Here is an 18,929-nt window from a genome sequence, read left to right on the forward strand (position 1 = left end):
CTGACCATATGTTTGTTCTTTCTCCTACCTGTTAATCACCTACTTCCTTTGGAATCACAGACCCCTGCCCCACTTCTTTGTCCAAAATGGCACATAAGCTTCACTTGTTCAATGCCTTTTAGGTCTCATATCTTATGATATGCCCAGCATGTACAACCATAGTAATAAATCTTGAATATGTTCTCCTGTTAATCTGTCTATATTAATTTGATTGTTAGCCCAGATAGAAGAACTTAGAAGGTAGAAAGAAAGTTATATTTTTTGTTTCCCCCTTCTCCCCCAATCCTAAATCTAAAACATACCACTATTAAGGATTTTTTAAAAATACTTAGGAAAATAAAAGGAAATATATGCCATTATAAAACAAGACAGAATTGATGCCATTGTAATTAGCTAGTTATTAATAACAAGAAAGGAGCAAAGGGAAGGCCAGATATTATAAGCATGTTATTCAGACAATTTCATCAGGAAGCTACAACTTTACATTCCACAGGGGTCCAACAAAGGGATGACTGACGCATGCCCAGTAAAGCTGAGATGACTAGGAAAGGTGCCTGCTGTAAGTCACACTTGGGACTTGTATGACTTTGGGCTTATGGGGCTCTTTTGTTCCTGCTTCCCTCCATTCACCCATGGCCATATGGACCCCACACATAATGGACCAATGGACTGTAACTAGTCTGATGCTAAACTGGAAAGGAAACTCTGAGTGCTGGCTTTGATTTTAGCTTTACTGAAACCCCAGGTATACTTCTATGACTGGACAAAGAAAGGAAAATGGGACTTTAGTAGCCCATGGAATTAATTAATTAAAAATCACTCGTGCCCTAACCGGTTTGGCTCAATGGATAGAGCATCGGCCTGCGGACTGGAGGGTTCTAGGTTCGATTCTGGTCAAGGGCATGTACCTTGGTTGCAGTCACATCCCCAGTAGGAGGTGTGCAAGAGGCAGCTGATCGATGTTTCTCTTTCATTGATGTTTCTAACTCTCTATCCCTCTCCCTTCCTCTCTGTAAAAAAAATCAATAAAATATATATTTAAAAAAAAATCACTCGTTCTCCCAAGTGAGTTTCAGAAAATTCTTTTTCCCTGGATATCATAAGAACTTCACCCCCAGCAACACCCAGTGGGGAAGAGGACCCCACTTCATCTGGAATCAGAATTATGGAAAATTGTTTAATTTGTCTATTAACAATTCTGACAACATTAACTTCTATGTAAGTCTCCAAAGAGGTGTCTATTATCCATTTGTCTTTGTGGTCACTGATATGCTTCAAGTGCACATATGAATATACAGCCAAAGATAAGGGAAAAATATTGTAGATTTTTAGTATTCTCCTCTTGCTACTCAGTAGGAGTTGTATAATTTAAGACTAGGAATCTGCAAAGCTATAACTTTAAAGAACTAAATTTTAACCATCATTCAATTAAAGTTAGTACAATGACTTTGCATAATACATACATGAAATAATTAGTGAAGATGGTTCTTAATTTAAAGGATGTTAAACAGCTTGTAGACATCTGGTAACAAGCTGAAATGGGTCATTCAAAATTTATCTAACTAAATTAAGGGGGAAAATGTTTCTCCTCCCAGGTTGGCATGTCACAAGATAACTAAACCGACTTAGTAGGCTTGCCTGGGAATCCTTAGCTGTCAGTGTGAATATGCAAAGGGCCAGCAAATTAAATCAACCTGCCAAACTGTCAATTTCAAGCCTCATGACTGCATGAAAATAGCATCACTGGAAGAAATCAAGCATTGCCTTCTTTTGGGTTTCCTGGCACCTATTCAAATACTCATGCAGTTGTGGCTAATTTTGCATGCAAATTTCAGTCAATAAGCTCAGAACAAGACCTCCCAAGATATTTCAAAGGATCTGACAGTATTTTTTCTGAATACCAAATCGACAGTAGTTTAAATTCAATCTCCATTTGCTGGTGCTTTACATATGCACAGTGTCCCCACCACAGAGCTAAGTTAATGAGAGTCTTACCTGCTTTCACTCACATCCTCCCAGTCCTTGTCCTTGCTGAGGTTCTCAAACACATTGCTCATAACCTTGATGGAGTGATTGAGAACAGTGTGGTAACGACCCACAGAGCACTTTTTCTTGGCGGCTTTAAATTTAACCTTGGTAGTGGTTGTTTTACAATCATATTGCCCAGATCTTACTTCTGTGGTGGCCATCTCAGAGTTAGCTTTGTCTACTGAGTACTGCAATTTCTCCATTGAATTCATCAGCTCTTCATTTTTCAACCCATTAGTTTCTGCCATTTTTCTCCTCAGGAAAGTGACTTCTCTCTCGAGCTCACTGTTTTTTACTTGAAGTTCAGCTTTGTTTTTTACTACATCTTTACTCTCTTTTTGTAGTTGTGCTAACTCTTTTTCTCTGGTCTCTGCCTCTTCTTGCTGCTGTTTTAAGAGGGATTTCAGGAAATCATTTTCTTTTATTAATTTTTTATTCCCTTCTTTTAATTTTTTCGATCTTTTCTCAAAAGATTTTAGCCGATTTTCCAATTCAATGACCTAAACAGAAGAGTTTCATTTATTCTTTTAAAAGTCCAAAGCCATAATCCATTGTATTTTATTACCATATCTTAGGTAAATAAATAAAATTACATTAAGCACAAGGACAATATAAATCTAAACTACCTAATTTCTCAGGTACATTCTAAAATGTAACATAGTCTAAAATGTAATAATACATCTGTGGAATAAAGGACAGATGGTAAAAAAGTTACAATTCTATACAAAGTGACACAAAAATAAGTGTGCTAATAAACTTAGAAGAGTTTTCTGAGATCCTAAATACTTTGGCAATATAATCTACTCATTGTGAATATAATCTTTTTCAGAGCAAAACAATTTATACAACACAGGTACATAGAGAAACTTTATTAATAAAATAACATATTCTTCAATATTTAACAATCATATGAAAAACTGATGGCCTATTTATGAAATTATTATGAAGGATGCTTATTGCTAAATTATGAAAATATAATTTTCATAGTCATAAGGCCCTTAATTTACACAATAAAAAAATATTTTACAAAAAAAGCCTGACAACTTTGAAGTATAATTATTTAAAGGTTGCATATGAATCAAATTTTTTCATTTATTTCAATAGACAATGTTCATTGAAGGACACAAAAATGACAACATCCTGACATTAAAAAATTTCAAAAACTATTAGGAAAGACACTTGCATAAATAAACCTAATAAAGGATAGAATCTAAGTGCCATAAATTTGAGTAAAAAGAAAGAGTAATTAATTCTAAGCAATGAGTTCCAAAGAGGAGTTTATTTTAATTTAAATATTGAAAAATAATCACCATTGTTTGGAAAATAAATTTTACCATTTATAAAAGACCTCTTCTGATTATCTCACTATGTGAGATAAAGAGAGCCAACAGTTATCTTCCCAGAAGAGAAAATGGAGGCTCTGAAAAGTGAAGTACCACATAAAGGTAAATATTTCCTAGTTTAAACTGGGATTCAAATTCAGGATTTTTGCCCCTCCCACTGTTATACAAACCATATAGGGAAAGAAGAGTTACAGGTATATGGGGTGGGTCAACTATACAGTTTATAGTTGTATGTGAAACACAGAGTTTATTATTATATTATTACTAATTACTAGAGGTCCAGTGCATGAAAATTCATGCGCTGGAAGGGGGGAGGTCCCTCAGCCCGGCCTGCCCCTTCTTACAGTCCAGGAGGCCTCCGGGGCGGGAGGCGACCTGGCGATCAGGGGAAGGCAACGCCCCCATCACACCTCTGCTGCTGCCACTGCTGGCAGCACAAGCCTTGGCCAGCCCTGGTTACCTGATCCTCAGGCGGCCCTGGCAGCCGGGCAGCCGACATCCGAGGCTTGCCTGCACCTCCGGCCGGCCCTGGGTGGCTGGGCAGCCGACATCCGAGGCTTGCCTGCACCTCTGGCCAGCCCTGGGTGGCTGGGCAGCCGACATCCGAGGCTTGCCTGCACCTCCGGCCGGCCCTGGGTGGCTGGGGGGCTGAGGGGACTGGGGGACTCGGGAGGAAGGCACACGGAGCGGCCAGACCCGCCTGGGGGCAGGCCCGGCTGTGCCGTGCACCTGCCGCCCCAGCAGGGCTGAGGGGACTGGGTGCTGCCATCTTGTGGCTGTGGGCGCCACCATCTTTGAGGGTGTGGCAGTCAATTAGCATATTTCCTCCTAATTGGCTGTGGGTGCTGCCATCTTTATGAGGGTGTGATGGTCAATTAGCATATTCCCTCTTTATTAGATAGGATTGTATTATTTTCCATGCTTTTGTCCCACCCTATATATGGAAAATGAACAAAGAACTGGAGGCAAGAAAAAATTGAGTTAAGCAAGAAACCTAAATGATTGAAAAATTATATGGACTGATATTTACTGTTAAAACAACATTCTTCAAAGGAGAAAACATTTTTGATGTATTGATAACTAATGATTTACAATAATATCCCAGAAATATACAAGTTAAAACTTATGCATATTCTTAAAAACTTTCCAGTTTACTAGACTTTACTTAGGACAATGAAGTTGTTTCCTAAACATGAGTATAAGTCATCTCTGACTTATCAATCCTTCTGTGAACTCTATTTTTGTGAGTTAAACAAACTTCATTCAATTCAACAGTCAATCACTGTTCGGATACCCTGTCCTGGAACACAAATATTTCCGAATACAATATGAAGAATCTCAGTGAATTTTAATTGCTTTTTTCCACAGTATGTTGTACTCACCTACTACTGGACCTATGCCTTAATAGGGCTTACTCTTTTTTTTTTTTTTTAATATACTTTATTGATTTTTTACAGAGAGGAAGGGAGAGGGACAGAGAGTTAGAAACATCAATGAGAGAGAAACATCGATCAGCTGCCTCCTGCACACTCCCTACCGGGTATTTGCCCGCAACCAAGGTACATGCCCTTGACCGGAATTGAACCCGGGACCATTGAGTCTGCAGGCCGACGCTCTATCCACTGAGCCAAACCAGTTAGGGCTATAGGGCTTACTCTTGACCTGGAGTAGAAGTACATCAAAAAGTTTGAACCACACTATTTTAAACCTCTATGTTTAAACCTCTGCAAACAGTTGACCGTTTGACCAGTCGTTATGACGTGCACTGACCACCAGGGGGCAGATGCTCTGACAGGTAGGTTAGCTTGCTGTTGGGGTCTGGTGATCGGGACTGAGCGAGACGGGCTGGACATGCCCTGGAGCCCTCCCATGGTTCCTCCCTGGCTGGCCAACCACCCCATGTCCTTCCCTGGTCCTGATCGTGCACTGGTAGGGTCCCTCAGCCTGGCCTGTGTCCTCTCGCAATCTAGGACCCCTTGGGGGATGTCGGAGAGCCCTTTTCGGCCTGATCCCACAGGCCAGGCCAAGGGACCCCACTGGTGTACGAATTTGTGCACTGGGCCTCTAGTTATTGTATGACTATATACCACAATTTTTGGCAGACAGTAAATTTTATAGTTTATCACATCATCATCATTGTCATTATCTCAATTATTCATTCTTACAGTTATTTTAGAAAATTACTTGAGTTGAAATAAAATTACTTATACCGAATATTGCTGAATTAGCCACTAAATCAACTTTATACTTTTGATTAAAATATAATGTAACAAATAACCATCTTTAATTTGAGATTGCAATTCTGAAGATTAGCATAATTTTTTTTCTTTTAACTAAAATCCATTTAAGTGTGAGTACAACTCATAAAAATTTTATATACTGATGGAAAAATGTCTGTCAAAGTCTATTATGTTTAAAATGTGTTAACTCTCTAATACGAATCAATGTTTAATCATAAGAACTGGCCAAATTTATTTGCATTTACGTTTAAAATGGAGGCCAAATAACAAAACACAAAAAACTATTTCCAAAGACTTTGAAGGGGAAAGTCCATAGCATGCTTATGTTATTCAAGGTATACTCTCAGAAATTGTTCTTCAACTTATTTTAAGACCTCCGAAAATGGAAAAGGAAAATTTCAATATATTTTTGAGAATGAAAGTCTGAGGAATTGTTAAAGGCATTTGGTTTGTGTGCTATAAATCAACTCAACTCCATACTTTTCCTCCAATACTGAAAAATTTTTAAAATTTACCAAAATGATGGCCCCGTTCAAAACAAATAAAACACATCACTTTGTAATGTGTATGTATTATATGCTTGCTAAGAGTGCCATGACAAAGTACTACAGACTGAGTAGCTTAAACCCTAATAACCTCCTTTTGACTTAACTCATTGAAGACCCCATCTCCAATATAGTATTATTCTGAGATACTAGGATTTAGGACTTTTACATAAAGATGTGGGGGGTAAGAAGGGTGGAGACACAATTCATTCCGTAACAGTGTGTGATGTTAATATATTATTTTAAAATAATCTAGTTATAGTTTCATTTCTACTCTGCACAAATATTGTTTTCATGTTGTTACAATCTTTTAAATCGATTTTGAATAAGTTTCATATAGATTGTGGGGGCATTAAAAATAATTTTCCTCCCACTTTCTAAGTGCTTCTAGCTGGGCTAATAATCAAATTAACAGACATATATTAACAGAAGAAAATAAAATTTTAATACATGTGCATGCGGAATTCATTTAAGTGTGAAAATTACAAAGACTGTGGCAAAATGAGGTATATGTGTCATTTTGGACAAAGGAGAAAGGGGAGGAACTTGAGATTTCAAAGGAGAAATAGGCAAACTCATAGGTAGCTGAGATAGTGACAAAAAAATTATTGATAGGCAACTCAGAAAAAATGGGACAGAGGGAAATTTAGTGAACAGATATTTGCATGGTTCCCTCCTGACTATCATAATTCTTATGTGCTAAAGTGAATATGCTCAGGTGATTATGCTAGGGTTCCCTTCCTGAAGCAGCTTTTTCTATCTGAATCTCTAAGAAGAAAAGAGGGAGGTAAAAAAAACAAACAAAACAAACCAACAAAAACACTCTTCCTAAGTTTGTTGGGCTTTAATTGATTTCAGTTTGAAATAATTTAAGACCACCCACAAAGTACATCCTTTTAAAATAAGGTAACTAAAAGGGGTTAAATCATGACTTAGACAATTGCATTAGGTTAATATAGAAAAAAGTGACAAATTAGTATGTTAATTTGACATATGGTCCAATGAAAATAATTCCTGTTGGCATTTTAGTACTTAAATGGATTTCTGAGTCCACAACATTAGTAGTCATTTATAACAGTTGAAATGAAATTATGGATTTCTTTAGGGTTTCTACCCCAAAGCAGTAAGTAGTAGTAGCATAATATTATATATCCATAGAGATAAAAATTATACAAAGCCTGGCAAACAAAAATATTGTTTTGAAAGAAAGAAGGTAAGCTAGGATAAAGTGTATAGCATTCTAACTGGTAGTGTATACATTATTTCAATTACTCATTTTACCTTAAGATAAATAAATGTGAGCACTTCCTGTTCTTTATTATTATGTTAACCTGGTAATGGTCATTCAGTAAAAATGAAATGACCACCTTTGTATGGCAAGTATTAGAAGTACAATATAATAAATCCATCATCTGCTGTAAATCACTAGGTTTCCTACAAGTCAATTCACAGATGTAAGAAATTTAAGTAGCCACATTAATATTTCTGTTGATATGTCAGTTTTATCTAAGTATTATGTAGCCAAATGACAATCAGTTATAAGAATAAACCTATTTAAAGAACATTTTCTTTGTAACAATAAAACTGCAACCAACCCCACTTAATTTAAATTGATAAAAATGTATTTATACACAAACATATAAATTAAATGTAAAAATATAAGGATAAATGTGAAGATGTTTAAATAACATTTTACTATTAATGATAGGTACTATGCAAAGTAACTAGAGGGTTTATTTACACAGATGGTTCTATTAAAAAGGAATAACTATACTAAATGATATGGGTATAAATTTTCATCCAAAATGAGCTGAGTCATTATATTTCCAAGTTTATAATTATAAATATATTATCATTTTACTGTGCTGAAGCTAAGTGTCTCATATTTTTAGTACAAATATTGTAAATCTCTATGCTTGCTAAAGTGAATAACATAGAGTCTCATAGTCCCATTTTAAAGTGAAATGCTTAGTTATAACCAATAAACACATAATGAAAATTTTTATAATTTCTATTGTAATTCTCTTCATTTCACCTTCACAAATATTTTTAATCTATGTCAACAGAAGCACAAGTGTTTCCACATTTATTTCACTAACATTGATTTTTTTTTTAGCCCATTTTGGCAAGTCAATAATTTTGCATTATGAATTTAAATTAAGGATTCACACAAGGTTTAAATTCATGCACCCTCGTTTTAAAATATAATCCTTTATGTTAAAATTCAGATTTAACGTGCTCAGTTCAATATCTTAAAGATTAGACTACCTTCTGTAATGTCTGCTCCGACATTTCTTTCCCATTCTTCTCTGGAGTACTCTTCTTGACCCCATCATCTTCACCATATCTAAAGAGTTGTTCTGGTAGAGAATAAATAATATATTACAGCACCTTATTCACTACTAAAACACTGTCCTGTAATTTTAAGGAAAAGAGTTCTACAGTTTTTCAATTAGGAATAGTCTAGTTTATTGTCAAGTATATGGCCAATAAATAAATGCTAACCTTAAGATTTTCAGTCACATAATTATGTATCTTTCTAGTGTCAATTTTTTTTTTTTTTTTTGCAGTGTAAGATTTTCAAAGGTACAACAGATCTGCAGGTTAACAATGCTGTACTTTTATTCCGATTTTCATTCTTTTGTAGACTATTCCCCCTTTGCCTTAAAAGCAGAATTCATGGCCTTTTTATCTACACAAGCCACTACTGTTTTGTTCTCTGGATCTTGTTCCCTGCCAGGAGAATCAGAGTGATTGCTGAACAAAGCAAACAGTAACAGAATTAGGGTGCACTAAAACTGTAACATGCCCTACCACCCCCTATTTTTCCAAGTAAAAGATCATGCATTTGGCAGAGTAAATTATAAATACCACATTTACAGAAAAACTATGACTTTATAACAAATTCTAGAAATCATTCCTATACTCGCCATGCATTTGACTGTGAAACCTTTTCAATCAACAAAAATATATAAGCAACATGGTAACTTTAATAAAAATCATAAAACTTCAGTTGATATTATTAAAATTGAAATGCATTAAAACCTATAAATAGATTTTTTGTTATCAAATAAATTACTATAACACATTTAACTAACATTTTCTTTACTGAACTATTTTTGGGATAAAATATTTCTCAAAGAATAAAAAAGGGGACAGAAAAAGAATACATAAACCTAAAAGAATATACATATCTGTGTTAGACTGAAATGATTTTGCTTTAAAGTCTGCATGGCTGCTACAGGTCAGTGTAAAACTTTGATTTATCAACAAAGGAAAAAGAAAACAATATCATTCTCTATAGAGTAGAAATCCTCTTGGTATAAACAGTGACTAACAAGTTTGTTAGAGTGAATTAGGCATTTCTTTTGTCTTTGAAACATGACATATCCAATTAAAACTTCTGTTCTTATGAAATAAATAGAACACTATCCTAAGGAAAATAAAAGCTAGAATAGGTAGAATTTGCCATCTGGGGAATATGTACCTTTACCTTGATAATAATCTACTGGTTCCCAAGTTTCTTTTTCTAGTCCCCTAATACCATGGTGCTGAATTCATTTACAACACTCTTTCAGGAATATAAAAATAATATGCAAATACTATTCATCTGCTCTAGTCATTTAAATATCTGCTAGAGTTCTAAGTGTGATATTTACTGTCAAGAATATCAAGAAAATAGTTCTATACTCAAAGAACATAGAGTGCTAACAATGATTAAATACTCCATTAAAATAAAGGCTGAAGATTGACTTAAAAATAAATTTGGTTGCTCCTATGTGCTCCTGGGTATGAGCAAGCCCACTGGTGGTCTGGCTGACCATGTTCATGTTCACTTATTGTTGTCTGCTAAAAAGTTTATTTCTCGCATTCATGGGTTTTATAGAGAACTAGAGGCCCGGTGCATGAAATTCGTGCATGGGGGTGTGTGTCCCTCAGCCCAGCCTGCACCCTCTCCAATCTGGGACCCCTCGAGGGATGTCCGACTGCCCGTTTAGGCCCGATCCCACTGGGCCTCACAATCCAGGACTGCTGGCTCCCAAAAGGCAGTCTGACATCCCTCTCACAATCCAGGACTGCTGGCTCCCAAACGGGCAGTCTGACATCCCTCTCACAATCCAGGACTGCTGGCTCCCAACTGCTCGCCTGCCTGCCTTCCTGATTGCCCCTAACCACTTCTGCCTGCCAGCCTGATCACCCCCTAAACACTCCCCTGCCACCCTGATTGATGCCTAACTGCTCCTCTGCCAGCCTGTTTGCCCCAAACTGCCCTCCCCTGCAGGCCTGGTCACCCCTAACTGCCCTCCCCTGCAGGCCTGGTCACCCCTAACTGCCCTCCCCTGCAGGCCTGGTTCCCCCCAACTGCTCTCCCCTGCAGGCCTGGGTCCCTCCCAACTGCCTTTCACTGCAGGCCTGATCGCCCCCAACTTCCCTCCTCTGCTGGCTTGGTCACCCATCACTGCCCTCGCCTGCAGGCTTGATCGTCCCCAACTGTCCTCCCTTGCAGGCCTGGTCCCCCCAAACTGCCCTCCCTTGCAGGCCTGGTCCCTCCCAACTGCTCTCTCCTGCTGGCCTGATTGCCCACAACTGCCCTCCCTTGCAGGCCTGGTCCCTTCCAACTGCCCTCCCTGCTGGCCATCTTGTGGTGGCCATCTTGTGTCCAAATGGGGGCAGGATCTTTAACCACATGGGGGCAGCCATCTTGTGTGTCGGAGTGATGGTCAATCTGCATATTACTCTTTTATTAGATAGGATAGAGGCCTGGTGCACGGGTGGGGGCCAGCTGGTTTGCCCTGAAGGGTGTCCCGGATCAGGGTGGGGGTTCCCTTGGGGTGTGGGGTGGCCTGGGTGAGGGGCCTGTGGTGGTTTGCAGGCCGGCCACGCCCCTGGCAACCCAAGCAGAGGCCCTGGTATCTGGGGTTTATTTATCTTCTACAATTGAAACTTTGTAGCCTGGAGTGGAGCCAAGCCTTCTGCTTGCTCCGTGGCGGCAGCCATTTCTATTGGGATATATGTATCTTCTATAATTGAAACTTTGTAGCCTTAAGCAGAGGCCTGGGCCGGCCAGGGTGTGTGGAAAGCTTGGCTTCCTCCATCACCAGGGGCAACCCTAGCCTTCTGCACTTTCCAGCTCCATGGCTGCCGCCATTTCTGTTTGGGTTTTTGTATCTTCTATCATTGAAACTTTGTAGCCTTGAGTGGAGGCCTAGGCCGGCAAGGGCAGGCAGAAAGCTTGGCTTCCTCCATTGCCAGGGAAACCTAAGCCTCCCTCCTGCTCTCTGTGGCTGTAGCCATCTTGGTTGGGTTTATTTGCATATTTGCTCCTGATTGGCTGGTGGGCGTGGCTTGTGGGTGTAGTGGAGTGATGGTTAATTTGCATATTACTCTTTTATTAGATAGGATACTCAAGGAGCTAAGCCCAGGCACAGAGAAATGCAAGAAACCAACACTGCCCCTTGATTCTTTTTCCTGTCAAGGATCTCATGATTTGGAAAATGAACAAAGAGGAGTAGTTAGAAATACATACTTCAATTTTTTCTCCTAAAGTGGAATCACCTTACTGGAGACTTATTTTTTAAATTTTATTCTATATGTTTTCCTTTTATTATTACTACTATAAAAATACATTCTGATTTATATTATTTTTAAGGATATCATCTTGCTCCACTTTCTTTGTTTTTAACTTTTAGATTTGCTTATTCATAGTTGTTTAAATTTATTTTATTCCAGCTTGTATGTTTTTTCTTCTCTCTTAATTCTTTTGGATTACATTAAAAATTAATCTAAATTGATCTGGTCAAGATGGTGGTAAATGTGTTACTCACATCCTCCCACAACCATATCAAAATTACAACTCAACTACAATCATTCAGAACTGCCTCAAGTCTAGCTAAACAGAAGTCCTAAACTAAATATATAAAGAAGAAGCTACATCGAGACTCATAGGAGGGGCTCAGAAGACTCTGAATAGGCTGGTCCCACACCACGTGTAGTGATTAAAAATGAGGAGGGATATCTCAGCTGCAGAGGTTCTCCTGAGGAGTCAGGGGTCAGAGCCCTGCACCAAACCCCCAACCCAGGGTTCCAGTGCCAGGAAGAGAAGTCCCCATAACCTCTGACTGTGAAAATCAGTGGGGATTGTGGCTGAGTGTGAGGAAGAGCTGCCCAAGTCCCAGGAATTGCTCTTAAAGGGCCCATGTACAGATGTACTGGGACTCACTTGCTCTGAGCTCCAGCGCTGGGGCAGCAGCTCGAAAGATGCCAGGGATATACTGGGAGGAACTGAGTTGTCTGGCTTTGGGGCAACAGCTGAAGGGGCAGCTTTCTCCCAGACAGAAGTGCTGGCAGAGGCAATTGTTCCTCTCTAAGCCCTCCCCGTACAGAGCTGGCTAAAGAGCACTATATATGAGTTTCCAACAACCAGGCTAACACTGTTCGCTCTGCCCTGGTGATTTCCTAAAATACCTGTCTCCTCCTCAACCTTCATGCCAGGCCCACCCAGGCTGTTTCCAGTGGCTTTTCCATATAAATGGCCTGTCTTGGCTCATGCTGCAACTGTCCTAAAATTTCTGAAAGGTTCTCAAGCCCCAAACAAGCAACATCTGGCCTTGACATGCCCCGTACCTCTTGCTAAGTGGTCCTAGGAGCAGCATTAGTAGCAGCCATCTTTGATTTACAGGTTGGCTTTTGCAAGCTTAGCCCAAGTAGCAACCCTCTGCAGACAGCTCTGTAGCTCATGCTGGCTGGTCCCGGGCAGGGCACAGGTAGTAGCTGACCTTTACCTGCACCTCCTTAAAGGCCTCAGGGCCAGTGCACCCAGTGATTAGTTTCAGACTACATCAAAGTACCACACAACTATTTCCACAAGCGACACACTCAAGGGGCAAACTCATCAGGCACCAGAGCCCCACTGACTCTGTGGGGTTGATACCTGCAAAGCAGCTCCTCCACTGTAGTCAAGCCTGTCCTCATAGCCCATCAGACTGGGGTAAATCCCTCCCATTGGTGTGTTAACAGCAATCAAGGCTCAACTACAACAGGAAGATGTACACAGCCCACACAAGGGGAACAAATGAAACACCCAGTTCAGGTTACCAAGGAGGCCCTTCAGAACACCTACTACATAAGGCCACTTGACCAAGGCTGAGAGACATAACAGTTCTACTCTCTACATAGCAATAAGTACAGGGAGGCAGCGGAAGTGAGGAGACAAAGAAGCATGTCCCAAATAAAGAACAAAACAAAATTCCAGACAAAGAAATAAATAAAATAGAGACAGACAATCTCCCAGATGCAGAGTTCAAATCACTGGTTACAAAGATGCTTAATAAACTTATGGGAAGTGTAGAGAAACTAAGTAAGAACTTCAACAAAAAGACAGAAAACATAAAATGAACATAAAAAACATAAAAAAGAACCGATCAGAAATCAAGAATACAATAAATAAAATGAAGAATACATTACAGGGAATCAATAGTAGATGAAGCAGAAAATCAAATCTGTGATATGGAAGTAAGGAGGCAAAAAACACCCAAATCAGACCAGCAAAAGAAAAGAACCCAAAAAATAAGGACAGTACCTGCTGGGACAACTTCAAGTGTACTAACATTCACATCAAGGGGTACCAGAAGAGAAAAGAGAGACCAAAGGATTGAAAACGTATTTAAAAAAATAATGATGGAAAACTTTCCTAGCCTGGTGAAGGAAATAGACATATAAGTTCAGAAAGGTCAAAGAGTCCTATAAAAGATGAAACTACACAAAGACACATTATAATTAAAATGTCAAAGGTTAAAGACAAAGAGAGAATCTTAAAAACAGCAAGAGAAAAAATGTTAGTTACCTACAAGGAAACTCCCATAAGACTGTCAGATGACTTCTCAGTAGAAACTTTGCAGGCCAGAAGATATTGGCACGAAATATTCAAAATGATAAAAAGCAAGCACCTAAAACCAAGACTACTCTATCGAGCAAAGCTATAATTTTCAATTGAAGGACAGATTAAAGAGCTTCCCAGACAAGAAATAGCTAAAGGAGTTTATCACTACCAAATTGGTATCACAAGAAATGTTAAAGGGTCTTCTTTAAGAAAAAGAAGAAAAGCAAAGGATCAAAATTATGAATAATAAAATTGTAATAAATACATATTGATCAATAATTACTTTAAATGCAAATGGATTACATGTTCCAATCAAAAGACACACAGGGGCTGAATGGATAATATAACAAGACCCTTACATATGCTGTCTGCAAGAGACTAATTTCAGATTAAAAGACACACACAGATTGAAAAGAATTGGAAAAATATATTTCATGGGTCTCTGCTAACTCTGGGCAGTTAAGTAACAGAATTGAATTTAATTAAAATGTAGGATATTGAGTTGGTGTTCAGAAAATCAGAGAAATGGTTGTTGGGTGGAGGAAAACATTCACACATTCTCTATCAGAAGAGTTGTGAATAAAAAAATCATAGTAGTTTTTGATAAATAGGGATATATATATATATATATATATATATATATATATAAATAAAAGAGTAATATGCAAATTAACCATCACTCTGCTACACCCACAAGCCACGCCCACCAGCCAATCAGGAGCGAGTATGCAAATTAACCCAACCAAGATGGCTACAGCCACAGAGCAAGCAGGAGGCTTGGGTTGCCCAGGCAATGCAGGAAGGCAAGCTTTCCACACACCCTGGCTGGCCCAGGCCTCCACTCAAGGCTACAAAGTTTCAGTTATAGAATATAAATAAATCCCAACAAAAATGGCTGCGGCCACGAAGCAAGCAGGAGGCTTGGCTCCGCTCAAGGCTACAAAGTTTCAATTATAGAAGATAAATAAATCCCAGACACCAGGGCCTCTGCTTGGGTTGCCGGGGGGCATGGCCAGCCTGCAAACCACCACAGGCCCCTCACCCAGGCCACCCCACACCTCAAGGGAACCCCCACCCTGATCCAGGACACCCATCAGAGCAAACCAGCTGGCCCCCACCTATGCACCAGGCCTCTCTATCCTATCTAATAAAAGAGCAATATGCAAATTAACCATCACTCCACTACACCCACAAGCCACGCCCACCAGCCTATCAGGAGCGAATATGCAAATAAACCCAACCAAGATGGCTACGGCCACAGAGAGCAGGAGAGAGGCTTGGGTTTCCCCAGAAATGGAGGAAGCCAAGCTTTCTGCCTGCCCTTGCTGGCCTAGGCCTCCACTCAAGGCTACAAAGTTAAAATTATAGAAGTTACATAAAACCAAACAGAAATGGTGGCAGCCACAGACCTGGAAAGAACAGGAGGATAGGGTTGCCCCCGGTGATGGAGGAAGCCAAACTTTCCACACACCCTGGCCGGCCCAGGCCTCCGCTTAAGGCTACAAAGTTTCAATTATAGAATATACATAAATCCCCCCCAAAATGGCTGCCGCCACAGAGCAAGCAGAAGGCTTGGCTCCACTCCAGGCTACAAAGTTTCAATTGTAGAAGATAAATAAACTCCAGATACTAGGGCCTCTGCTTGGGTCGCCAGGGGGCGTGGCCGGCCTGCAAACCACCACAGGCCCCTCGCCCAGGCTGCCCCACACCCCAAGGGAACTCCCACCCTGATCTGGGACATCCTTCAGGGCAAACCAGCTGGCCCCCACCCCTGCACCAGGCCTCTATCCTATCTAATAAAAGAGTAATATGCAGATTGACCATCACTCCGACACACAAGATGGCTGCCCCCATGTGGTTAAAGATCCTGCCCCCATTTGGACACAAGATGGCCACCACAAGATGGCCAGCAGGGGAGGGCAGTTGGGAGGGACCAGGCCTTCAAGGGAGGGCAGTTATGGGTGATCAGGCCAGCAGGGGAGGGCAGTTGGGAGGGACCAGGCCTGCAAGGGAGGGCAGTTGTGGGTGATCAGGCCAACAGGGGAGGGCAGTTGGGAGGGACCAGGCTTGCAAGGGAGGGCAGCTGGGGGCGATCAAGCCTGCAGGGAGTGCAGTTAGGGGTGACCAAGGCGGCAGAGGAGGGAAGTTGGGGGTGACCAGGCCTGCAGGGGAGGGCAGTTAAGGGCAAACAGGCTGGCAGGGGAGCAGTTAGTCATAAATCACGATGGCAGGGGAGTGGTTAGGGGATGATCAGGCTGTCAGGCAGAAGTGGTTAGGGGCAATCAGGAAGGCAGGCAGGCGAGCTTTTGGGAGCTAGCAGTCCTGGATTGTGAGAGGGATGTCCTACTGCCCTTGAGGGGTCCCATATTGGAGAGGGTGCAGGCTGGGCTGAGAAACACCCTCCTCCCCTGTGCATGAATTTCGTGCACCGGGCCTCCAGTCCTATCTAATGAAAGAGTAATATGCAAATTGACTGTCACTCAAATACACAAGATGGCTGCCACCATGTGGTCAAAGACAGCTGCCCCCATGTGGACACAAGATGGCCAGCAGGGGAGGGCAGTTGAGGGTGACCAGGCCTGCAAGGGAGGGCAGTTGTGGGCAATTAGGCCAGCAGGGGAGGGCAGTTGGGAGGGACTAGGCCTGCAAGGGAGGGCAGTTAGGGTGACCAGGCCAGCAGAGGAGGGAAGCTGAGTGCGACAGGGCCTGCAGGGAAGGGCAGTTGCAGGAGGACCCAGGCCTGAAGGGGAGAGCAGTTGGGGGTACCAGGCCTGCAGGAGAGGCAGTTAGGGGTGACCAGGCCTGCAAAGGAGGGCAGTTAGGGGCAAACAGGCTGGCAGGGTAGCAGTTAGGAATCAATCAGGCTGGCAGGGGAGTGGTTAGGGGGTGATCAAGCTGGCAGGCAAAAGCGGTGAGGAGCAATCAGGAAGGCAGGCAGGCGAGCAGTTGGGAGCCAGCAGTCCTGGATTGTGAGAGGGATGTCCGACTGCCCATTTAGGCCCGATCCTACTGGATCCGACTGGGATCGGGCCTAAACGGGCAGTCGGACATCCCTCTAGGGGTCCCAGGTTGGAGAATGTGCAGGCTGGACTGAGGGACACACCCCCTGTGCATGAATTTTGTGCACCAGGCCTCTAGTATGTGTGTATGTATGTGTGTGTGTGTGTGTGTGTGTGTGTGTGTGTATATATATATACATATATATATATACATATATATATATATAAAATATTCAGAAAGACCTGCCATGAAAAAATTTTTTAATTTAAACTTTATTTCCTAGGCAAGATAAACATAGATCAGTCCACTATATTTAGAACCCATCTTCTCTGAGAAGTAACCCTAAGCTAATCTATATATATAAAACCCAGCGACCAGAACAGCGGAATGACCAGAACGACCGGAATGACCAGTGGCTATGACGTGCAGTGCAGCAACCAACCAGCCTGATCTGGGCCCCAATCGCCCCCCCCCCCCGACCCTCTGGCCCAGCCCCCAATTGGCCCCCAACAGCCTTATCGGGGGAGGGGCCAGCTGCCAACCACCCGCGGCCCCTCTCCCAGCTGGTCTAGCCTGATGGGTCCCCATCGGGGTGGACGGCCGGACCCCACCCATGCACAAATTCGTGCACTGGGCCTCTAGTTATTTAATACTTAAATTCTGATTTTTAAGTGTTTGTAAATTAGTTTTTTTCTTTGTTGTTTTTTTTTTCCTTTTTATACTTTCTCATTGCTTGAATGCTTTTAAATATGTATAATTAAAAAAACATGTGTAATATTTCCAAAATCAACAGAGGTATTATTTTTAGGAAGTAAACCAAGGTTAAAGTATTAGAGTACTCCAATAGTTAAGGGAAAAAATAGAAATAAGTTCTAGTAGAAGACTGAAAAGATACAGGAAAGAAAAGTAAAAGTTAAAACAGGGGGAAAACCAATGTTTCAGAAATCAATTAAAGAGTAAGCTTGAAATATGATATAAATCAATGGTGTAAAATAAAGGGGTTCAAATATTGAGCCTGACAAGTCACTGGTGAGAGCAACTGGAACAACAATAATTGGTACAATAGCCAGATAAATGGCACATGAAAATTTAATTATTAAGTATAAATTAGTAAGTATACATTGTCAATCCCAAAACATATACTGGTAACAATTAAGCTGTAGCAAGGTTAAATAAAAAGAAATCCTGTAAAATCAACCTTATTTACTTTTTTTCTAATAAAGTACTAAAGCATGGATTGAAGTATTTAGTAAATATAGTTATCTTGATTTTAACAAAGGAATCAATTTGCATTGGAACGGATACATTCCTTCTTACAAAACACATTTAGGCTATTCAGCAGGCTGGCTGCAGAATTGCAGATACGCCAGTTTCATTTTAACTCTAAAATTTTGATTCTAGATAACAGATAAGAACTAAACAATTTCCAAAAAAGTATGTCAAACAAAAATAATGATATTGAGTAGAGTAACTCTATATTATCTATAAAACTTTAAACAAAAGATAATAAAACTTTATCAATGACTAATAAAAACAAATTATGTTTTCTCCTTATAAAACGTCGTACTTGAACTTTTAATAAATTAAAAGCTTACTGACTTTTAGGTGTTCTATTTCATTTTCTCATGAGAAGTGATGTTAATGAGATACCAACCAGTAAAGTCATGGGAAAGGGGGGAAATGTAAGATTCTTAAACGAAAATGAAAATAGAACATCATGAACTAGAAATTTTAAAATGCCTACATTAAGTATTTATTCTCACAAAAAATTTACCTTCTTTTTTCTCTGCTATCCATGTATTCAATTCTTGTATTGTTGCTTTGTCAATAGATATATGCACTTTAAGTTTATCCAATTCTTCCTGAAGATTCATCCTATGAAAATTAACATAAG

The 18,929-nt window shown here is 40.5% G+C and overlaps 1 protein-coding gene across 5 annotated transcripts in view; it reads right to left on the reverse strand.

Moving 5' to 3' along the window:
* CNTLN (centlein) overlaps positions 1 to 18,929 on the reverse strand; it is a 299,452-nt gene that overhangs the window by 103,992 nt on the left and 176,531 nt on the right. For 4 of the 5 annotated variants that reach the window (XR_013960576.1, XM_080667631.1, XM_080667630.1 and 1 more), the window contains exons 13-15: positions 18,810 to 18,910; positions 8,425 to 8,516; positions 1,996 to 2,528 (exon numbers count right to left, since the gene is read on the reverse strand). Coding sequence is in view for 3 of the 5 variants with exons in the window: in XM_080667631.1 (XP_080523757.1) it covers positions 1,996 to 2,528; positions 8,425 to 8,516; positions 18,810 to 18,910 (726 nt within the window). In the remaining 2 variants the exon portion in view is untranslated. Of the gene's footprint in view, positions 1 to 908; positions 1,011 to 1,995; positions 2,529 to 8,424; positions 8,517 to 18,809; positions 18,911 to 18,929 lie in introns of all 5 variants that reach the window. The other variant, XR_013960577.1, reaches the window with a different exon arrangement.

This window comes from Plecotus auritus, assembly GCF_963455305.1.
Source record: "Plecotus auritus genome assembly, chromosome: 5".
In the NCBI taxonomy this organism is placed as follows: Eukaryota; Metazoa; Chordata; class Mammalia; order Chiroptera; family Vespertilionidae; genus Plecotus; species Plecotus auritus.